The sequence below is a fragment of the Phodopus roborovskii genome, unplaced genomic scaffold (assembly GCF_943737965.1).
Source record: "Phodopus roborovskii unplaced genomic scaffold, PHOROB, whole genome shotgun sequence".
NCBI classification, from domain to species: domain Eukaryota; kingdom Metazoa; phylum Chordata; class Mammalia; order Rodentia; family Cricetidae; genus Phodopus; species Phodopus roborovskii.
In genome coordinates this window covers 5,521,442-5,542,091 of record NW_026126603.1, presented here as the reverse complement: position 1 = coordinate 5,542,091, position 20,650 = coordinate 5,521,442, and the positions used below count along the sequence as shown (strand labels likewise).

Here is a 20,650-nt window from a genome sequence, read left to right as displayed (position 1 = left end):
GAGCCACCATATGGGTGCTGGCATCTGATCATGGGTCCTCTGCAAGAACAGGTGTTTTTAACCACCGCGCTGACTCTCTAGGCCCGTGCTTCTCTTTTTTATAGCCTTGGACTACTGAGCCTTCTGCCTCCACCTTCTAGTGCTGGGACTGCAGACACATGTTACCATGTTTGTGTCAAGATATTTGTGTTTAACTTACGTTTGCAATTATATTTGTAGAAATAAATATTTTCTTAATGGCACTCACAAAAACAACAACAAACAAAACCCTAAGCTTAGAAGTAAACTACTTCTTCAGGTCTTTATCAACAATTTAAACACATTTGTGTTTTCCAGAAATAACTGAAACACAAAACTGGCAAAAAAAAATTTTTTTTTCTAACTCTTGCATTTGAGCAACATAAACATCTCAGGAGCCTGGTGCTGAAGATGGCCTGGAAAAGTCTGCTGCACAGGCAACTGTTTCATAATTTAAACTATTACTGCCGTGTTGAGAAAGTCTCATCCTTCTATAGCAATGGGCCTCCCTACCACAATTGTTCTGTGGTTTAGAGCTGTGGATTGGACCAGCTTGTGAAATTCAAAATCTGCCACTAAGCTATCTCCCCAGCCTCTCATTTCTAAATAATTCAGCATAATAATATTCCTGCAAACTGGAGTGCTATAGATCTAAAAGTAGTACTTTCTGAAAAGCTACAGAGGGAGTAAACAAAAGCAGTCACAAGTGCTTTGATACTGACTGATAGGAAGATTCAAACTATTTTTATATGTATGGGTGTTTTGCCTGCCTACATGTGTATACTGCCTTCAGGTCAAAGAAGCTGACATGTGGTGCTGGGAATTGAACCCTGATCCTTTGGAAAAATAACCATTGTTCTTAACTGCTGAGCCATTTCTCCAGAGATAAGGTCTTAATGCAGCCCAGGCTGGCTTTGATCTTTTCATGTTCCTGCCTCCACCTCCTGAGTGCTGAGCTTATTTTTGTGCCACTATGCCTAGCTGTCCCATTGATGCAGTGCTGGGGACTAAATCCAAGGGTGCACAAACTAGGCAAGCACTCTGGCAGGTTCCTAATGTGCAGCTTTAAAGAAAGGGTTTTACTTCTGGGTTTATCAAATATCGTGTTTGAAATCTAAAAATACATTCAACTTCCACACAACTTTTACACCTGTGGGTTTGAGAGCTTTTGGTATTTCAATGAGTTTGGCTTTCATTTGGTAGTTTTGTTATAGAATGTGCAAACATTCAAGGTTAATTATGTTCAGACACCTAGGAGTAGAATGAGGCCCACGTTTCCTTTCTTTTCTTGCATTGTTCTGCATGCCTGGTGCCAAAGGAAGTCAGAACAGGGTGCTGGATCCTCTAGAACTGGAGTTATGGGCGGCTATGTATTCCTACATAGGTACTTGGAATCAATTAAACCCTGGTCCTCTGCAAGAGCAATAAGTGCTCGAACCACTGAGTCCTCTCTCTTTCCCTCTACCTGCCATGCTCATATACATTCATGTACATATTCAAAGAGGATATGTACTTAGCAACAACATTTTTAAATTTTACTTTTAAATGTGTATGGCTGCTTTCCCTCCATGTATGTCTTCAAATGTGTGCAGTGCCTGGTGGCCAGAAGAGGGAGTCAGATTCCCTGGGACAATGAGAGATGGCTGTAGTGGTCAGACTGAACCCTGGTCTTCTTTAAGAGCAGCCAGCGCTTTAACTACTGAGTCATCTCTCTAGCCCTCGTATGCATTTTCTTCATTCTTGTTTTTGTTCACAGAAAATTATAAAATAACTCACACATCAAACTCAAATAATCTTTTTTTATTTAAAAATCCACCTCAAAATTCAGTTCTGGGTTTTAGTTTTTGTTTAAAAAGAAGCGAACATTTAAAAGCATCCAATGTTACTAGTCTACAGTTCATCTGGTTACAAACATTTAGCTTGTGAACACGGAAAACAACCAGAGTACAAGGATTAGGCACAGTACTATGGCCATTGGGCCAGAAATCAGGGCACACTGTGTACCCAGGCAACAGTTAAGAGGTCTGAATGGAAGGAGACAAGCCTCAGCGACAGACATTCTGTTCTGTGTCCCCTTCCCAAGCCATTAGTGAGTCTCAGAGCAATGCATAGAGATTGTATGTAACTTGGGCAGACAGTGGACAATGCTAGCTGCTTTCCAAGTCATATGGCAAAGGCAAGACAGACGAATGCAATTACAGTGACACTAATTCACGGTCTGAACAGCCACGCCAGACGGTGTCATAGGTAGGTGACAGACTTAGGCACCATCCCTCTGCTGGATTCAGAGATCTGGCTGGGTGGTGTTCACCACTGCAGGGCTTCACGGCACAAGCAAGGCTTCAATGGTTTGAGAATTGGGGCAGTGAACACAAACCACAGTACAAAATTGTCAATTCATTTACTCACAAAAGCAACAGATGCTACATACAAGAATCACTTAAAATGACATTTTAAAAAATGCAGATATAAAACATTAATTGCATAGGGATTTAAATATAAGGCCAAGAAAAATATTAAGTAAAAAAATTATAGCAAGGGCACTACGGTGTCAAAGAGAGAATTTCATTAAGAGTAGTAATCTCGAATTACTGTCCACTTAATTTAAAATCACAGTATGCTGCTGTAATTGACAGTGAATGTCAACTGTTTCAGTAACTCTAAACCAATATTAGGATTAACAAAACCTAACTGAAGCGCTCTGCCTAAACCTGATCAGTGTATTAGCACGTCAGTGCCCTGTACGTACCTGATTAGTCATATAATCTAACTTTTGCAAATCATGTTTAATCCATGTGAACAAGTGTAAGAGCAGATCACCAACTCATGCTGTGGAGGACTTGTGTGCTGAATAGTGTAACTAGCATTAGTCTCTCAAAGGGGCAAGACCCTGCCCAGCAGGACCTTCACACAATGAACCAAAAACACTGTAATTAACAAAAAACAACAAAGCTCTACTATTAAAACCTAAGTACACACGAGCCAAAGAACTAGGCCTTGACACTAGTATATACATTAGCCCTAGTATTTTGGAAAACAACGAAGGAGAAATCCAACTATATTCTATAATTTAAGCTAACAGTTACCACCTTTAACAGAAAAGTGAATTCGTGAACCTGCTTCTCAACTTAATGCTGTTAGCCTGTAGCTTCGGCAGGAATTTCCAAACTAAAAGTAGCTCATTTCACTTAGTATTGTTAGCTAGAGTAGTGTGAGGAGACAAAAAAGAATTCCCAAAGGAGTTCTGTTAAGGTACATCGGGAAGACCCAAACCAATGTTTTAAATGAAAAAGTGCATCAATATTAATACTACAGGTGTGTTAACTAGGGACAGATGTTTCTCTGTGAACTAAAACACTACTTCCCCACATATTTACACATTACAAATTCAATACCACACAGCACCATTTACAATCCAATTTGCTTGAACATGTCTGAGAGGTCCTCTTCTCTGTCCCTGCTGGCCTGAGGCTGTGCGGAGGGAACAGAGGCATCATCACCGTCACAGGGCATTTATCTTTTCCTTACGGCAGTGGCAACGGTGTGTCTTCACTTCACACTCTTGGTGGGAGTTTCCGACTCTGTGGACTGCCTCCCGTCTGTCCAGGCTTCCCGTGTGCTCTTCAGAGCCAGAGTCTTCTGTTGGTCCACCACGACATAATCCACCCTCTCGTCAGCCATGCTGCTGCCCGAACCACTGCTCTTTTGCTAAAAAACAAAGAAATCCCCCCCAAAGTGCCATTTGTAAGAGTGATTCTGCAATAGAATCTTGGCATGGTAGTGCCCAGCATTTGGGAGGCATAGTTAGGTGGATCTCTATGAGTTCAAGGCCATATTGGTCTATATTGAGAGTTCCAGATTAGCCAGGGCTACATAGTGAAACCCTGTCTCAAAAACAAACAAACAGACAAATGAAGTCCTGAAATTACATAAGAAGGAAGACATTGCCTCAGTTTAACTGTACTGTCTGTCCCCTCCCTAACTAATATTCCCATCACAGTTGAAATTCACAGAAAACCAGGTTCATCTAAAATGCAGAGACCAGTCTCTCTTTAGCTTACATTTGACCTCTTGAGGCCTGGATCAGCACCACAACCCCCAGCTGCTTACTTTTAGCCCTAAGAAATGTAATATTCAAAGGAAAACAAACTATAAAGGGTGATGCCCCTCCTCTTCTAGGCTAATGTGCAGCTAGAAATAAGGCAACTGAAAGCAAGCATGGTTGGTAATGCTCTGTAAAAGCTCACTAGACAGCAAAGAAATAGCTAAGATTTGAGAGGAATGCTGGGGAGAGGCAAGCCTCTGTGTGGCAAAGGCCTTTGCCATTAATGTGGAGTGATACAATGCAATGTGGGGGGGGAGGCAGAGGAGTGATGCTGGGGGTAGGGAGATAGAGAAGGAGGTGATGCTCACACGGAGGCATCTGATAAGCTGGAAATCCTCTCCAAGGAAGCTGATGTGGTCCTAGAGTAATAATCTCAACTGGCTTCTAGCAAGGGAACTAGAGATGCTTCAAGAAGGAAATTTGGGTCCTCAAATTTCAACCCTGAATTTGCAATACAAATGCATAAAGAGCACTGGCTAGTAGAAATGGTAAACACAAATTCTGGCCTCCGAGACTTCAAGTACCGATATTACTGTATCAGACTATAAATTATGTGCAGAGTATTAATGGGTGAACCAGAAAAGGCATTAAACATATAAGTAATACAAAGAGATTAAAATCAGTTAAAGCGAATCAAACAGAATTTCATTTCAGAGATAATTGAAAATGACAAAAAACAAAACAAAACAAACCAAAACAATAACAACAACAACAAAAAAAACCACCTCAACAAAAAAAGAACTAAAAATTCCCTAAAATTAGACAGAGAAACCATAGGACAGAAAGATATGAAACTGTGGAAACAGAAGGGGCACCGTGTCTTAAACAAGCAGGGAAGCACCATGTAAAGCCATAGTGACAGACTTTTGAGGAACTGAAAAAAGATTATAGAAGAGGTGGGCGAGGGTGAGGTAGCACAAGCTCTACAGAGTGGGGTTAGTGAAATCAGTCTATATCTACACACACTCTCATGAAATTGCAAATTCAGACAGGAAAGATCTGAAAGCAGCCAGATGACAAAAAGGACATGTACAAAGGGGACTCAACTCCCTGCCAGTATGCGACAGTGTCCTTTCCAACACAGTAAACAGAGCCTTTCTCATTCTATTGGGGAGACAGCCTTATGTCAACACGACGGCACTGAGCTTTTCTCTGGTACAAATAATGACATCTAATGAAAGCAAACTTCTGAAGGGTTTCAAACTTAATTTTAAAAATTCAAATTTATTATATTGAAAATTACCTAATTATGTCACAAGGTCGTGTGTGTGTGTGTGTGTGGGGGGGGTGATGATTGTGATCTCAACAAAACCTATTTCCCAAATAAAGACACAAACTGAAAGAATTCATTCCCAGCAGACCCCCATTGCAGGGACTTCTACAGGATCATTGCAGAAAATCTGAGCTATTGACATGGAATGATGGATAAAGGAGTGACACGTAGGAAAATGAGAAAACAGGACTTAAAGAATGTAGTAAGACTAGCAATACAGGAGCTGGGAACAGGGCTTGGTGGTTAAGAGAGTACTGCTCTTGTGGAAGACCTGAATCTATTTCCCAGGATGCATGTCAGGTGGCTCTCAACTATACATCACTCCAGTTCCTGGGAGCCAATGCCCTCTTCTGGCCTCTGAGGATCCATGCACTCATGTGCATAAACCCACACACAGATTAAAAGTTAAAAAAAAAGAGAGAGAGAGAATTATAATTAAACTGTCTGGTTGGTAGGTTTAATAGAAATTAAAAATTTAAAAGGAAAAACAACACATGATTTGAGCCTTATTTATTTATTTATTTATTTATTTATTTATTTATTTATTTATTTATTTTTGCAGAGGGTCTTTCTATGTTGCCCTGGCCATTCTGGAATTCACTATGTAAACCAGGCTGGCCTCAAACTCAGAGACCCTCCTGCTTCTGCCTCCTGAATGTTGGGATTAGAGGTGTACTACCATGATCAGTTAAACCATATTTTCTTCATTCTAAAGAGAGTGAAAACATGGTCAGGCTTTGCAATTTGTTAGGGATTCATTTCTACACTGACCACAACAAGTAGAAAGTATACAATTTCTACCATACAAAGGGAAGAACAAACCTATCATCTTCATGATTCTGTTGCTTGGGACTTAGGGCAACAGCCACTAAATTTTAATCGGGCCCCCAAAACTTCCCCAAGGAAGATGGTCTTTCTAAGTATGCTTGAACTATCTACTGGGTGCGCCTCACTTACCTTCCGTGGCGGCGTGGATTTCCCAGAATCTAGGTCTAGATCTAGGTATTCGACTTGTTTATCTCCTTTGGGCTTGATCATAGAGCTGCTGCCTCCATCCAGGCTGTTACTGCCAAAGAGATTCTGAAAGCACAGCAGAGCAAACACTCAGGAGACACGCTCTCACCGACCCCCACTTCCTTCCCAGGGGATGCAGAAGGGTCACTCTGTGTCCAACACTGGCCTTGAGCTCCTGGGCTCTAATTTAAATTTAGTTAAAGGAAGACTTGGCCTGAGGAGATCCAGCCGGCAGATGACTACAAAAGGAGGCTGTCATATTTCTCAGTGGTGTAGCTAGCTACTGGTAAGCATCCCTTGCTCAAGTAACTAACCCCTTATTCATGCTGGTGCAAGCAACCCATCCCAGGGATGCACGCTTGAGCGAGCACACACATACACACAAAGTTTAGAGCAATAATGAAAAATACTTAGCTATCAAGCCACAGATGGCTGAAAAAGCTGAAGCAAACATTCTTTTTTGTTTGTTTGCTTTGTTTATGTTTTTTGAGACAGGGTTTCTCTGTATAGACCTGGCTGTCTTAGAACTCTCTCTGTAGACCAGGCTGGCCTCAAACTCAGATCCATATGTCTCTGCTGGGATTAAAAGGTGTGCATCACTATACCTGGCTTGATGTCAGAATTTTTAAATGAAGGGTACTTGGTAAAGACTAAGACAGTTTAGAAGATTTGTATATGTGCCCAGCTCAATTACACTTTTATAGTGAGGGACCCTCACATGTCTTGCCTTAAAAGGGTGGGAGGATCTGGGAGGAGTTTGAGGAAGGGAAGAATGTGACCAAACATATTGCATGGGAAATTTAAAAATAAATATTCGCATTTAATGTTGAGCTATTTAAAGAACAATAGTTCGGAGTATGTTAACCAAAGGGTCATGACTCACACCCTCCATTTTCTTCACTCAATGCCGTCTACGTTCTATCTCTTAGCTTGACCCTTCCTTCTTCAAAGGAACTGCATGGTAAATGTTCTCTAAAATCAGGTGGACAGAGAGGAGCATTAAGAGCAAGAACCAAAAAGCTTGAGGTGGAGAAGTGAAAACAGACTCTGGCGAGGACTTTCTGACCAGCAGCACAGCTCACACAGATTGGAAACACTTGGGTGCCCAGTTAAAATGCCTGGCCCCCTTTCCCCTAATTTATGAAAAGACAAAACCCCTGCAATGCACAATCACAAATTTTCTTTCCTTTGAAGGACGGCACTCTCAACTCTGTGTCTGAAGGTGACTGGCCGATGCAAACACACTCACATTTTGCCTTTCCTTGGCTGGGACAGTTATTACAGCATTAAAAAGCTATAAAAGTGGTACATAAATTCCTAGTACCTGCACAGTTATTTCCAGCTAGCTGTTTCTCAGAGAACTGTCAGCACTCCCAGCTGAACTCCATGTCTAATTAACAGTAGAACTGGACTTTCTTTTCACTTCTAACAGGAAGTCTATTGGCTCATGCCCTAGTCTCAGTGGGGAACAGCCCATCTCTACACTAGCCTTGGACCCAGTATTTCCCCCCCCACAGTCTTAGAAATTCCAAGATTCTGAGACTCTTATAAGTATCCTGCACATTAAATAACAAAATAAATCAATACTGCTAGGTTGTTTTAAAGTTCATAAGAAATATACAGAATTGATTGATATTTTTGTTATTATCTAACAGCATTTATGGCAGTCGTGTTGGACAATTTAGGCAACCTATTAAGGGTTCATTTGGTGAGTATGTGACCTGATCTTCACATACAGATCAGATGTGGTATGAATCTGTCCAAACTTTTTGGAGACTATTAGTTTTTTTTTTACACTGATTTAATAAATCCAAAATCATGTTAGAACCTGTGAATTTCCATGGCATTCCAACGGCTAAGAGTTCTGAGGAATCTTGATAATCACACTCTTTTTGAATGAAGGGCTGTGTGGGCCACTGAGTCCTGGTAGTTGGTGGCATGGGGAGCTGGAAAGGACACAGTTGCTTTTTCAGTTGTGCCTGGCACACAGCTATTTCCACTTGGGACATTAAAAAACAAAACAAAACTGTACATGTATGTGTTTGCATGTGCATATGTGTGCAGGTACTCATAGAGGCCAGCAAAGGGCACCAGCTCCATTACAGGTAGAGTGACTGTTGTGCACCATCTGAAGTGGGTGCTGGGAACTGAACTCCAGTGCTCTATAAGAGCAGCAAGCGCTCTTAACTGCTAGGTCACCTCTCCAGCCCCAACTTGGGTCATTGAGGCTTATTTGTATATTTTAATATTCATCAGCTCATGTTTATTTGGACATATCAGGCAAACCAAAGTAATTTCCTAATGTCATAAGATACACACCATTCTTAATTTTATTTCTTCATTTTGACTCCTTATTGCAATGTCTGCATAAGACAATTCTTCCGGAAACCTGGCATAACCTGGGCCTAGAGGATTTCATTGTAACACACTGCCAGTGGATTTTCTTGACAAATGTAAGAAACAGCTAAGAATATTTATATGAACTATCACTGTAACGACTGTAAACCTCTAGAGTACGGATGTGAAGTGCTCTTCAAAGGATGATGTGTGCAGGACTCGATCTTCACAAAGGCACCACTGATGGTGAAATCTTCATTTATGTCACCAGGTCACATCCTAAAGAGGGTGTGAGATCTTGGCTTTTTCTCACTTCAATACAATTAATGAGGCAAGTAGCTCTGCCAGGCTCAAAGCAACAAAACTGAGTAACCACAGACACTCTTTGATAAGTTGGTTGTCTGGGGGAATTTGTTATAGCAGTGTAAAGCTAACAAAATACCTTCACATTTCCCAATGATTTACAACTGTAAAGGCAGAACAATTTGACTGTGGCTGGTATTAGACTATGACAGTACTTAAAAGAAATGTGCAGATGGTAAGAAGGGGTTAAGATGGACTGATTTCAAAGGGTAGCCCAGGCAGGGAGAAATGAACACGAGGGCCACACGTACCGGATCTTCACTGGACAGGTTTGGGTTCATGGGGACGTAGTTTTCTTCACTGTCATGAGAGTCACTGCTCGATGTCGTACTGTGCACAGAATCAGGTCGAGGGGACATGGGAAATCTAGAGGAGCTAAGGACAGAAGTGATCATCATGAATGCTAAGAACAGTTAAGTCACTCCCATATAAAAATAAGTGATAATGTGTTCTTTTAAAAATATTCATGAGTTTACAGTTACATATTGGACATTTTCACTTTGTAGAACCTGGGGGGGGGGGTCCTCTCTAGGTTGTTGTTTGACCTATTGCCCTTCAAATAGGAATTTTATAGTTATCTCATAAAATAGACTATTTTAATTGTCCTGTTACCCAGACTGTGTTTTCAGCAACACACTTACTCCCGAGCGAAGCTCCTGGTGATAGGAGATCTGACTGGGGCTTGCAGCTCCTCCCACTCTGGCAGTGGCTTTATTTCTAGAGGTGCCGGCTTGGCTAGAAAGAAAGAGAAGAGAAGTTCTGGATGCACTGAGTATTGAAAAGCAAACAAGATCCTCCTAATTTCTCAATTTATACTTGGTAGGCAGACACTGTCTTACATACAGGAACAAGGCCTACAGCATCAGAGTCAAATGCTCAGGGACAAAAGCTAAAACTTTCGATGCATGGCCATCAGCTCAAGGCACAAGCTGTACTACTATAGGCTGTTCTTAATGAAAATACATACCTTGTAGATATACATTAAATGACAATGTACAGGTATGAATTCCTTTAAAGTTTCTGGATACTATCCCCATTAATCCATTGTTTTACACATTTCATCTTCATGGGATTTAATCAGCTGTGTGAAACAATATTCCCCACTACTGAAGCATCAGTGTGTAACAACACATGTAAAAGGATGTGCAGAAAGGACTAGAAACTCTGCTCTACCCCAAACCAAAAGAATATTCAAAAATTTCCCCAGGTTTCCTTACTTTTTGTTCAAAATTATGTGAACTTAATCAACTATCTTATAAATACCATGAGAGCACAAAACAGTCATTTCAAAGCTACAGGTCGCACAGGCTCACAGCTCAAGACATTTACCAAATCTGAGTTGAGTTTTACCCACCAATATCCTTAAAATAGACACCTACAGCATACTGGCTGAATGAAGCTGCCTTTACTTAAAGTTCCCTTTATTTATTTTTATTTTACACAGAAAGGTGAATACAAGTTCAGCTGTCAATTTCTAAGTCATGCCACAGTAAAAACATTGAAATTATTCTTTATTCTGTTTCAGAACAGAAAACATACAAAGACAGGAGACAACTGAGGCTCACAGCAGCCCGTAAGCAAAAGCAAAACAACCTGCTGCTGCCTAGAAAGGTAAGGAGTAATGCGGAGACAAGGCTGACTATAGTGGACATGAGTTCAATTATTCCCCATGCTGCCGCTGCCCATAAGAATGAACAGGCTCATTGGGCATCTTCAGATGCATTCTCTTTAGAAATAACACAGTGGAAAACAATTTGCAATAGAAGTACTACTAAAGCTCCCTTTTCTTTGCCTTTCTTTTGGAGAAAAAAGTATAAAAATAAATAGATTCCCAATGCCCCATGTAAGTACATACCCTTTCTTCTTGTAGCAAAGTCAGCTATGGTTTGTGAATCAGTTCGCTCTAAACCATGGGGTTTGGGTCTTAAAATTTTAGGACTCTGACCTAATTGGTAAAAAGAAGACTCTCTTATTATAATGTTATTTTTAAATTGGAAAAAAAAATGGATTCTGTTTAAAAAAAAAAAAAAGTCACAGAGCCACGTGCAGAAATTCGACATAATAAAAACACAAACAAAAATTTGTTAGTGAAAACAATTCCAGTCTCGATGGCCAAAATTCATGCTCAGTACAATGAAATGGAGGAAGATGCATGCTACGGCGTGACAGGCAGGCATAGGGGACTGAGAGAGGATTAGGTAAGAGGCACAACCAGCTGCTTAGTCTTCTTTGCTTGAGGAAAGGGAGGAAGAACATGTACCATGCTAGCATTTCTTCTAACATGTCTTAGAAAACTAGACAATGCAGCTTCTGCTTTGTGTTCCTCTGCAGAGAGCCCAGGTGGCTCGTCCTCTGAAGCTCAGCATTGAGTTCTCCAGGTCAGCTGGTGATCTCATAGTACTCTGGATTCACACATGGAGTCCGTCCACTCACCACAAGCAGAAAGATGCTCAGCACTGTTCTTATATGGGGATCTGTCACTACTCTGACATGAACATGGCATAAACACCATCTGAACACCAAAGACCACTGGCTCCAGTTTGTTGTCAACCCAGTGGTAGTCAGAAGGGCATAGCTTTACTTTCCTCCTGAATTTTTCTCCTGAAAACTCTTTTAAATTTTTGTTTGTTTGAGACAGGGTCTCCCTACTTAGCCTTGGAACTCATTATATAGACCAGACTAGACTCAAACATCCACCTACCTCTGCCTCCTGAGTGCTGGGATTAAGGAAAGGCACGAACCACTATGCCAGTTTGTACTCTCCAAATCTCCAATCTTGTGTTTGGTTAAATAATGGCTGCTGTCACAGTTCTGTAGCTCCATACTTCAACTGGCCGTAATTGCTGTCCAGTATTTAATGGATCATACCTCCAAGCTAACAGCCTTAGCAGGGCCAGCACAGGGGTTCAAAACCTGGGGGCTGTATGAGAAGCCTGGCTCCTTTGAGCAGCTGTATCTGTACTAAACACGTTAGTGAAGGGAGAACTTTAAAATGAGAGGCATTAAAATTGAAGGAACAGGTCACCCAGGCTTGGGGGAAGCCTGTGTGAGGTCGCCCAGGGGGAGGAGAGACTGTGTGAGGTCAGGCCTGGTGGCTCCTGCCCAGAATGATCTCAGCTATGAAAAGTAGGGAGATTCTTTAAAAAACAAAACAAAACAAACAAAATACCCATGTTTTAAAAAATAGGACATCAATCTTCGGAAGTTCCTTCTTCTATTTCTACGAGGACAGAGGGGCTGGGGTGTCCACAGACAAATCAAGGGTCTAATGACTGGAGTCCCCTGATGGCGTCTGGACCTGCTGAATGCTTAGCTATCAAGGCAATGATTCTGTTTTAATGTTTCTTTGTCCCCTCACTCAGGGTTCTTTCATAGATTTTTTTTTTTCCTGGGTGGGGGCAGTTTCAAATAAGTAAAGCAGGAAAGGTTCTCATTTATGTCCTCTTCAAGTTTCTTCTATTAAAATCTTATTGTAAAACAAAACAAAAAAACCTATGCTTACAGGAAGAAAAATGAGAATAAATTTACTATTTGGGTTTCCTTCCCTTCCTTCCTTCCCTTCCTTCCTTCCTTCCTTCCTTCCTTCCTTCCTTCCTTCCTTCCTTCCTTCGTCCCTCCCTTCCTTCTTTCCTCCCTTCCTTTGAGACAGGGTTTCTCTGTAGCCATGGCAGTCCTGGGATTTGCTCTGTAGACCAGGCTGGCCTGGAACCAAGAGGAAGCAGCTGCCCTGCTGTGTAGGAGGGCACAATGGAGCACCCAGATCCTTTCCATGATTTACACCAGACATGAGATGATGTTTGCAGACAACATGGAGTTGGTGGAGGATCCATCATGAAAGCACATTGCAGATGCCCTTCTCACCACAGTCTGCGTGAAGTGCTTGGCACTGTCCAGACTGTCCCCTGCTGCACTGCCCAGACTGTCCCACTGCACTGCCCAGACTGTCCCCTGCTGCACTGCCCAGACTGTCCCCTGCTGCACTGTCCAGACTGTCCTGCTGCACTGCCCAGACTGTCCCCTGCTGCACTGTCCAGACTGTCTCCTGCTGCACTGCCCAGACTGTCCCCTGCTGCACTGTCCAGACTGTCCCCTGCTGCTTCTCAGACACAACACTAACATTTCAGTCCTTTTCTCCATGCTCTCACTATATCACCCACCAGTGCTGCAGGAGTCAACATCCCTCATTCCTCCTCTTACCCACAGCTCACTAAATCACTTGAGATGCACTGTGGCCCTTAACGACAAATAACAAACATGTACCGAGGACTTCTGGTACCCAGTGATCACCTGAACTCACCTAACCTTCCCCACGCTCTTGAATGAAGGTCTGATGATTCAGTTTGTCACTGGGGAATGAGGGGCTGCTAAGAGTCACAAGAATGGTGACAGTGCCAACAGAATTAGAATTTTCTGAGTCCAGGTCGAGGGCACATTTTCTCATATCCCTGCCTGGGATCCTATCACGGCTATTCTACTTGCATACTACATGCATTTAAACTATAATGTAGGCATTGACTGAACAACTAGGATAACTCTTATTTGTTACGATGAATAAAATATAACTAGGCACTAGGGAGATGGTTCAATCAGTAAAGAGTTGTGCAAACTCCAGGACATGATCTCTAGCTCTCAAGTGAGACCCAGGCAGTGCGGTGCAGCCTGTAACCTCGATGCTGAGCAGTGCCAGGTGGGTAGTGGGGCGACACAAGAGGATTCCTGAGCTTGCTGGGTAGTCAGGCTAGCTGAATCAGGAAACTCAGTGCCGTCTGAGGTTTGTTGGAGAGCAGTGCAGTCTGCAGTCACTCTGAGGACAGGATCGTCCCTCTTTGGGCTTAACCTTGGTGGAAGTAAGAACTCTAGTGGCTTGGTTGTTTGCTTTTCTGATCTTCAGCTTGAACCCCAATATCTGTCTCTAGGTTTCTATTATTTGAACTACAAAAAAGTTAGACCAATAAATCCCTATATAAATAGTGTGGCTGGTGGCTCTAACTCCTGGAATGACACGGAAGATGGAAGGAGCAGGGTCTGGGTGAGCCACTGATTAGGCAGGCGCCTTTGTGTGATGGCTTACTTTTACTGACATCCTACAGATTATTTTATAAAAGTTTCCCAAACTTCACTCAATTGCTTTTCCATTTAAAAAGCCAAGAGTTCACAGCTACTTGAGCTGTTCTGCTCTATGCTTCTGGTGACTTCTCTACTTTTTGGGTATCTCTTACAAAATATGCTTAAAGTGCTGCTTATTCGATGCATGTAAAATGTGGCTGAGAACAAACACTCCAGGATACAACAGTGAACACTGAGCTACCACTAAATGTTTGACAACAAAGAGACCGAGCCACAAATCAGATGTCTGGCATTCACAGCACCTCTGTCCCTCTACAGCTTCGATCAGTCGGGAGCATTTGAAAAACTGGCCAGTTCTATACACTATGACAGCTGATGCCTCAAACTGGGGCGTAAACAAGACTAGACTGTCACTTGTTTCTCACAGACTCTTTCAAAGAAAGCAATCTCAAGAAACCAGTTAGCTGAGCCTGAGAGGAATCAAATACATTGGACATAAATCAGGGTTTCTTATGAGTTAGCTAATAAGAGACACTGAAAAAACAGCTCAAATAATTTATACAGTGTAACTGAACTGGCAGCTAAAATATTCACCTGTTGCTATGAACAGTGAGAAGCATCTCATGGCCAAATGAGAAACGTGCTCCCCGTGCACATATTCAAGATAAACTTAGTTGTGAGGTCGTGATTTCAGTTTTTGTTTTGTCTTGCTTAGTGTTTTGAGACTGTACAGCCATGGCTGGAATTTAGATCAGTCTGTGTCTGTCTCATGAGCACTGGACCCATCTGGCTGAAGTTTAGGATTTTTTGTTGTTGCTGTTCTGAGACAGGGTTTCTGTCCTGGAACCTGCTCTGTAGACCAGGATGACCTTGAACCCACAGAGATCTACCTGCCTCTGCCTCCTAAGTGCTGGGATTAAAGGCATGTACCACCACTGCCCAGTAATTTATTTTAGTTTTAATTACATGCATGTCTGGGGGGGGGGGGATATGTGTTTATATGAGAATGGGTGCCCCTGGAGTTATAGGTGAATGACAGCTGCTGGACATGGGTGCTGGGAACTGAATTCTAGTCCTCTTCAAGAGCCATCTTTCCAATGCTGCCTTTTACAAAATGTTTATTATTATTATTATTATTATTAATATTATTATTATTATTTTTGAGATAGGGTTTCTCATTGTAGTCCTTGGCTGTCCTGGAATTTCACTCTGTAGATCAGGCTGGTCTCAAACTCAGAGATCTGCCTGCCTCCTGAGTGCTGGGATTAAATGCATTCACCACCACTGCCAGGCTTGGAATCTAGGTTTTAAACTGTGCTTTTCTTTTCTTTTTAAAGATATATTTATTATGTATAGTGATCTGCCTGCATGTATGCCTGCATGCCACAAGAGAGCACTAGATCTCATTATACATAGTTGTGAGCTACCATGTATTTGCTGGGAATTGAACTCAGGACCTCTGGAAGAGCAACAAGCCCCAATTCTATATACATTATTTTCCTTCTTACTCCATGGCAGGCACAGTTTAGGAGCTCTTAATCTCTGAGCTATCTCTCCAGCTCCTAAACTGTGCTTTTGTTAACAGTTACACCTTCTCAAGGTGAGCTAACAAAGTATCCCTCATGCAGTACATACTTCCCTAGGCCTCCTCTTAGGTGTCCCGTTGATTAGAATTAAAGGTACAAACAACAGTACTAAAAGAAAAAAGCAAAAATCCCTTCTACTAACACTATGATTTCAAAAGCTTCTTTAAGATTTTGCTAAAACTGTCCCTTGGTGTTGTCCCCAGCTGCTCTTTTTCAGCTCATCATGTATCTAAGCAAATATGTCAAATAAATAATCTGGCCAATGAAGTGAGGGTGTGGTGCTAGGGATGGGATTCAGAGCCTTGGACACCCTGGCTACATACCCAGCTCCCTCCTTTTTCCAGTCTGGTTAATTTTTAGAAGAGTAATAGTCCCCAGAAGTGTTCCAGACTCACCTTGTTCTATTCTACGGGAAAGTCACTTCGGGTTGATGAATAGACCTGAGATACTTAATGCCCTGAGTACTGGAGAGCGTGGTCCTTTCCCTCTGTTCACTGGTGGGCATAACTGTCCAGATATGTAATTTATCAGGCAGTACATGTCATGGTATGATACAGACCTAAGATACTACATAATAATACAGGACATGCCAGTAATGTCAGACTTAGAGCCTCTGCCCTTCCCCCCTCCACCTCACCTCTAACGATAACACAACTCCCGAGTTTGGGGGAGAGATTACCACTAACATGAACTAACCACAGGAAAATAACATGCTGGTTTAATGTTTCAAAAAGGATCACAATACTTTGCGCCTACAATTCGTGTACTGGTCTTTTAGTGACCTGTGAACCAATTATGGATATCTTCATGTTCACTTACACTTTATGCCCAGAAGAAAATGATTAGTGAGATTTCTAATTGAGTCAAAGACAAAGACAAACAATAGGGACAAAAAGCCTGTGGCTCCCGAACCCTTTGTAAAACAACTGCAGATGACGACCAGGAAGGGAAGGTCAGGGAAGCAATGGGTGAGGCCAACAGTGGGCATCTGCCCCAACAGCAGCTAGGCTACCAGGCCAGGTGTGGAAAGACAACCTGGACCACTTGAATGGTAGCCTATCATTCTGGAGCCTACAATGATGGAGGAGGCAATCAGAAGCAGATGTGCACAGGGCAAGGGCACAGAAGGGATCCAAGCATAGAGCTGAGGCCACAGAGAGGCACTGTAGGCCAAGGCTCACAAAAGGCAGGACCCAGTCAAGGTGGAGAACACAGGGACGAAAAGAGAAAGGCAGAGAGCAGAGTGGATGCAGAGACGCCCCCCAGACAAGCTCACGGGGTGAAGGTCACAGAGTACCATACAGTGTCAGCAGAATACATCCTTCCTATGTAAGAATAAATAAGTCTGAAGTAGTCTGAGTCTCAGGCTCTGGTCCCCACAACTACAGCATCATTTGTGCTAACGATGTAATCCCAGGTTAATTAGAAATTTGCATAAACATTCCATGTGCTGAAAAAGCTATAGATGGTATGTGGCTTTTCAAATCCTTGCAAAGCCAGAAACCTATCATACCACACAGATTCTAACATGTATCAAGACTAAGCCATATGCAAATGGTGTACTGGGCACAGTGGGCTATGCTGAAAACACTCATACCCAAATCTGATTTGTTTTTGAGACATAGTCTTAATGCAGCTCTGGCTGACCTGGATCTACCTAGACCAGGCTGGCTTCGAATCACAGAAATTCACCTGCTTCCCAGGTACTGGCCGCCCATGCCTGGCTTGCACTCAAGGTTTTAAAACTTGAGGATACATTACCCAAAGGGGCTGAGAAGCATCCTCTGAAGAAAAGGACCAGGCCTAATAAGCTCTGCTGCTTCAAACCCTTACAAAGTCCAGAATAAGACATTCTGGAGCTTCTGCTTATTCCGGAGCTAAAGCAGACTCTTCTTTTTGTTTTTAAGCTATCATGTGGGATAAGAGAGAGATTATACAGACATTGTCACTACTGTTACATAGTCAATAAAGTGTATTATAATCTTAAATCTAATTTGATACAATACAAAATAGCAAGGGAAGGCCATATCTAGTGTTAGGTTTGGTTTGCCAGTTCTTTAAAAAAGCAAAATAGCTTACAGAAATTAACAAGAAGAAGAAGAAGAAAAAAAAAAAAAAAAAAAAAACCCATCAAGAGGCTGATGCACATATATACCCCTAGATTTCAGGTCACTTGTGACATGTGTGAGTGACACGTCAGTGCAGGGGAACACTAAGGTGGGAGTCAGGCGCTCCACCTACACGCTTTGGGAAGAACAATCCAGGTTCTCCTGGTGCTCGCCCGCTGCCCCTTCGCCCTGGATATTTAGTTTGTAACCTCTATTCTAGATTGAGGAGACTTAAATCCCACCCGGGCATCAACATATTCATTTACAAATAGCAGGATTTCTGTACTTAAAGTACCAGGTTGTATGAAGTATTTCAGATTATTGACAGTTATTCCGTGTTTAGGTACGGTTAAAGGCAGCCCTAACTGCACCCCTCCCTTTCCTTTTACCAGCCACCTTCCCCTTACCTTTTCTGTCTGGCTTGAGGTTCCTATCCACTGGGGGTGGTTCACAGTCAGCAACAGGAACTGGCCTCCTGGGAGGGGTCTTTGGGCTGGACCTGAAGCCCAAATGAGCAGGAGGAGGGACTTGCATCCCAAATGAAGAAAAATCAAACGTCCCAGGGGTCATTGGCACATAATTTGGTTCCTGAATTGGTTCCGTAAAGCTGCCGGAATGTTGTCGTGGTGGCGAGTTGGGGTTCATGGGGACATAATTTTCATCCAGTTCTTCACCTGAGACACTTCCCACGGTCAACACAGCTTTGATTTTCTAAAACACACATACATTTCTCTTAATAAGCAATGCCACTGTCATACATGAAGACAGTTATCACATCTGCTCATAAGGGGTCTGTAGTTAGTTTCACTTCATGGTCTCAGAGTCCTGGGGTACCAAGTTATGAAGATTCAGAAAATGCCACAGTCAATCATACTTACAGACTGGTTATGGAAGCCTTCCAGGGAACTAGATCTATCACTTGGAAAGGTTCGTGGAATATCATAGCAATCTTGAGAACTAGCATCTGAAATTAAGGAACAACTGTCAGTTTTTATTGTCATTTTGCCAGCTTGCTGGTGCTCTATTCCCACATCACATTTTTCCATGCAATACACACTCTTCGACCCTGAAAGGACACTCATCAAACAGGGTCCCAAGCTGCCACATTGAACACACACCTATATGTTTATCAATATCACAGTCTGACTATGACAGCAATCAAATGCCCAAGCCTGACATGAGAAGGATTATCTAACGATGGAGAAAAGAAATGGTACCCACCCTGAGGCTAATATTTCACTGACTTACAACTAGGTTGTGTAGCCTCCTTGGAAAGAGGGAAAACTATGTGCAGTGGGGTCAGACCTACAACCACGGCAATGAGGAGGTAGAAGCAGGAAATCAGGAGTTCAAGGTCATTCTCGGGGCTACATGAGGTATTGTTATAGGAAGGGAGGGAGAAGAGGGGAGAATGGCAGGCAGGTAAGCAGGGAGGGAGGGGGTGGGTGACAGAGAGGGAAGAAGGAAGGTGCAGAACATTTGAAATTGGCATTGGAAGGCTGAACACACACTGATAAAATCTTTTTATGGTATATTAATTCTTTGGCTTTTTTTGCAACAGCTAGAAAACTCCACCACAAAATACAGAAATGCTAACAGTTTTTAGGGCATATGCACCTAAAACATTTTTTTTTAATGTTAAGATTTTAAAAAAATCTTAGAGAAACAATGATTCTAGCACAAAAAAACAAAAAAAAAAAAAAAAAAAAAAAACCAGGCACATAGACCAATGGAGGACCAGATATAAACCTAAGCAGCTACAGCCCCCAATGGCTTTTACAAAGATGACAGAAACAGCCTCTTCCACAAATAGTGCTTCAAAAACTGGATATCTACCTAAGAATAGTGAGACTAGATCCCAGTAGCTCATCCTGCAAAAATCAACTCACAGTGTATCAAAGACCTCACTCTACACTCTGAAGTTGCTGGAGGAGAAAGAAGGGCAGCACTTCTATGTGAGCAGAGGCAAAGGACATCCTCAGAAGGACATCATCACCTAGTCCAGAGAGCCAACAACTGACAAATGAGGCACCATGACATTAAATGTTTCTATACAGTCAAGGAAGCAAAGGCAGAAGCTAACCAACCGAGTGAAGAAGACAGCCTACAGAATGGGAGAAAGTCTTTGCCAGCTATGCATTTGACAGAGGACTGATCCCAAGAATAAACTCAACAAACAAACAAAACACCAAAAGAAATCTACCTAGCTCAGCAGTTCTCAACCTATGTGTCGTGACCCTTTTGGGGTCAAACAACCCTTTCACAGAGGGTTCCTAAGATCACTGGAAAACAGATACTTACATTATGATCCATAACAGTAGCAAAATTACAATTATGAAGTAGTAATTAAAATAATTTTATGGTTGGGGGTGTGCATCACACACCATGAGGAACTGTGTTCAGGGGTTGCAGGTTAGGAAGGCTGGGAACCACTCACCTAGCCAATAAATGGGTTAATTAAAGGAGTTATCCAGTACACAAAGGATGAAATACAAATGGCCATTAACACACAAAAACCTGTTTAACTCACTAGCTGTCAGAGAAATGCAAATTTAAACTACATTGAGATTCTCCCTTACCCCAGTCAGAATGTTGGTCATTAAACAAAAACAAACAAACAAAAAACAACTAGTAAGTGCTGGCAAGGATGAGGACAAAAGAGGACTTTCAAATACTGCTAGTGAGGATATAAACTAGAGCAGCCACTGAGGAAGTTAGTAAGGAGGCTTCCTAAAATCATAAATATGTAAAAATGCATATACCATATGACACAGCTAAA

At 42.1% G+C, this 20,650-nt stretch overlaps 1 protein-coding gene across 4 annotated transcripts in view; it reads right to left on the bottom strand.

Moving 5' to 3' along the window:
* Window positions 1-1,803: 1,803 nt before the first annotated feature.
* The window catches only part of Gab1 (GRB2 associated binding protein 1), a 106,567-nt gene continuing 87,720 nt past the window's right edge, over window positions 1,804-20,650 (bottom strand). For 2 of the 4 annotated variants that reach the window (XM_051205783.1, XM_051205786.1), the window contains 7 exons: window positions 18,750-18,835; window positions 18,279-18,582; window positions 10,966-11,055; window positions 9,752-9,845; window positions 9,362-9,485; window positions 6,354-6,476; window positions 1,804-3,726 (listed from right to left, as the gene is read on the bottom strand). In XM_051205783.1, the coding sequence (XP_051061740.1) occupies window positions 3,568-3,726; window positions 6,354-6,476; window positions 9,362-9,485; window positions 9,752-9,845; window positions 10,966-11,055; window positions 18,279-18,582; window positions 18,750-18,835 (980 nt within the window). In that variant the 3' untranslated portion in view covers window positions 1,804-3,567. The remainder of the gene's footprint in view (window positions 3,727-6,353; window positions 6,477-9,361; window positions 9,486-9,751; window positions 9,846-10,965; window positions 11,056-18,278; window positions 18,583-18,749; window positions 18,836-20,650) is intronic. The other 2 variants (XM_051205784.1, XM_051205785.1) reach the window with 1 other exon arrangement.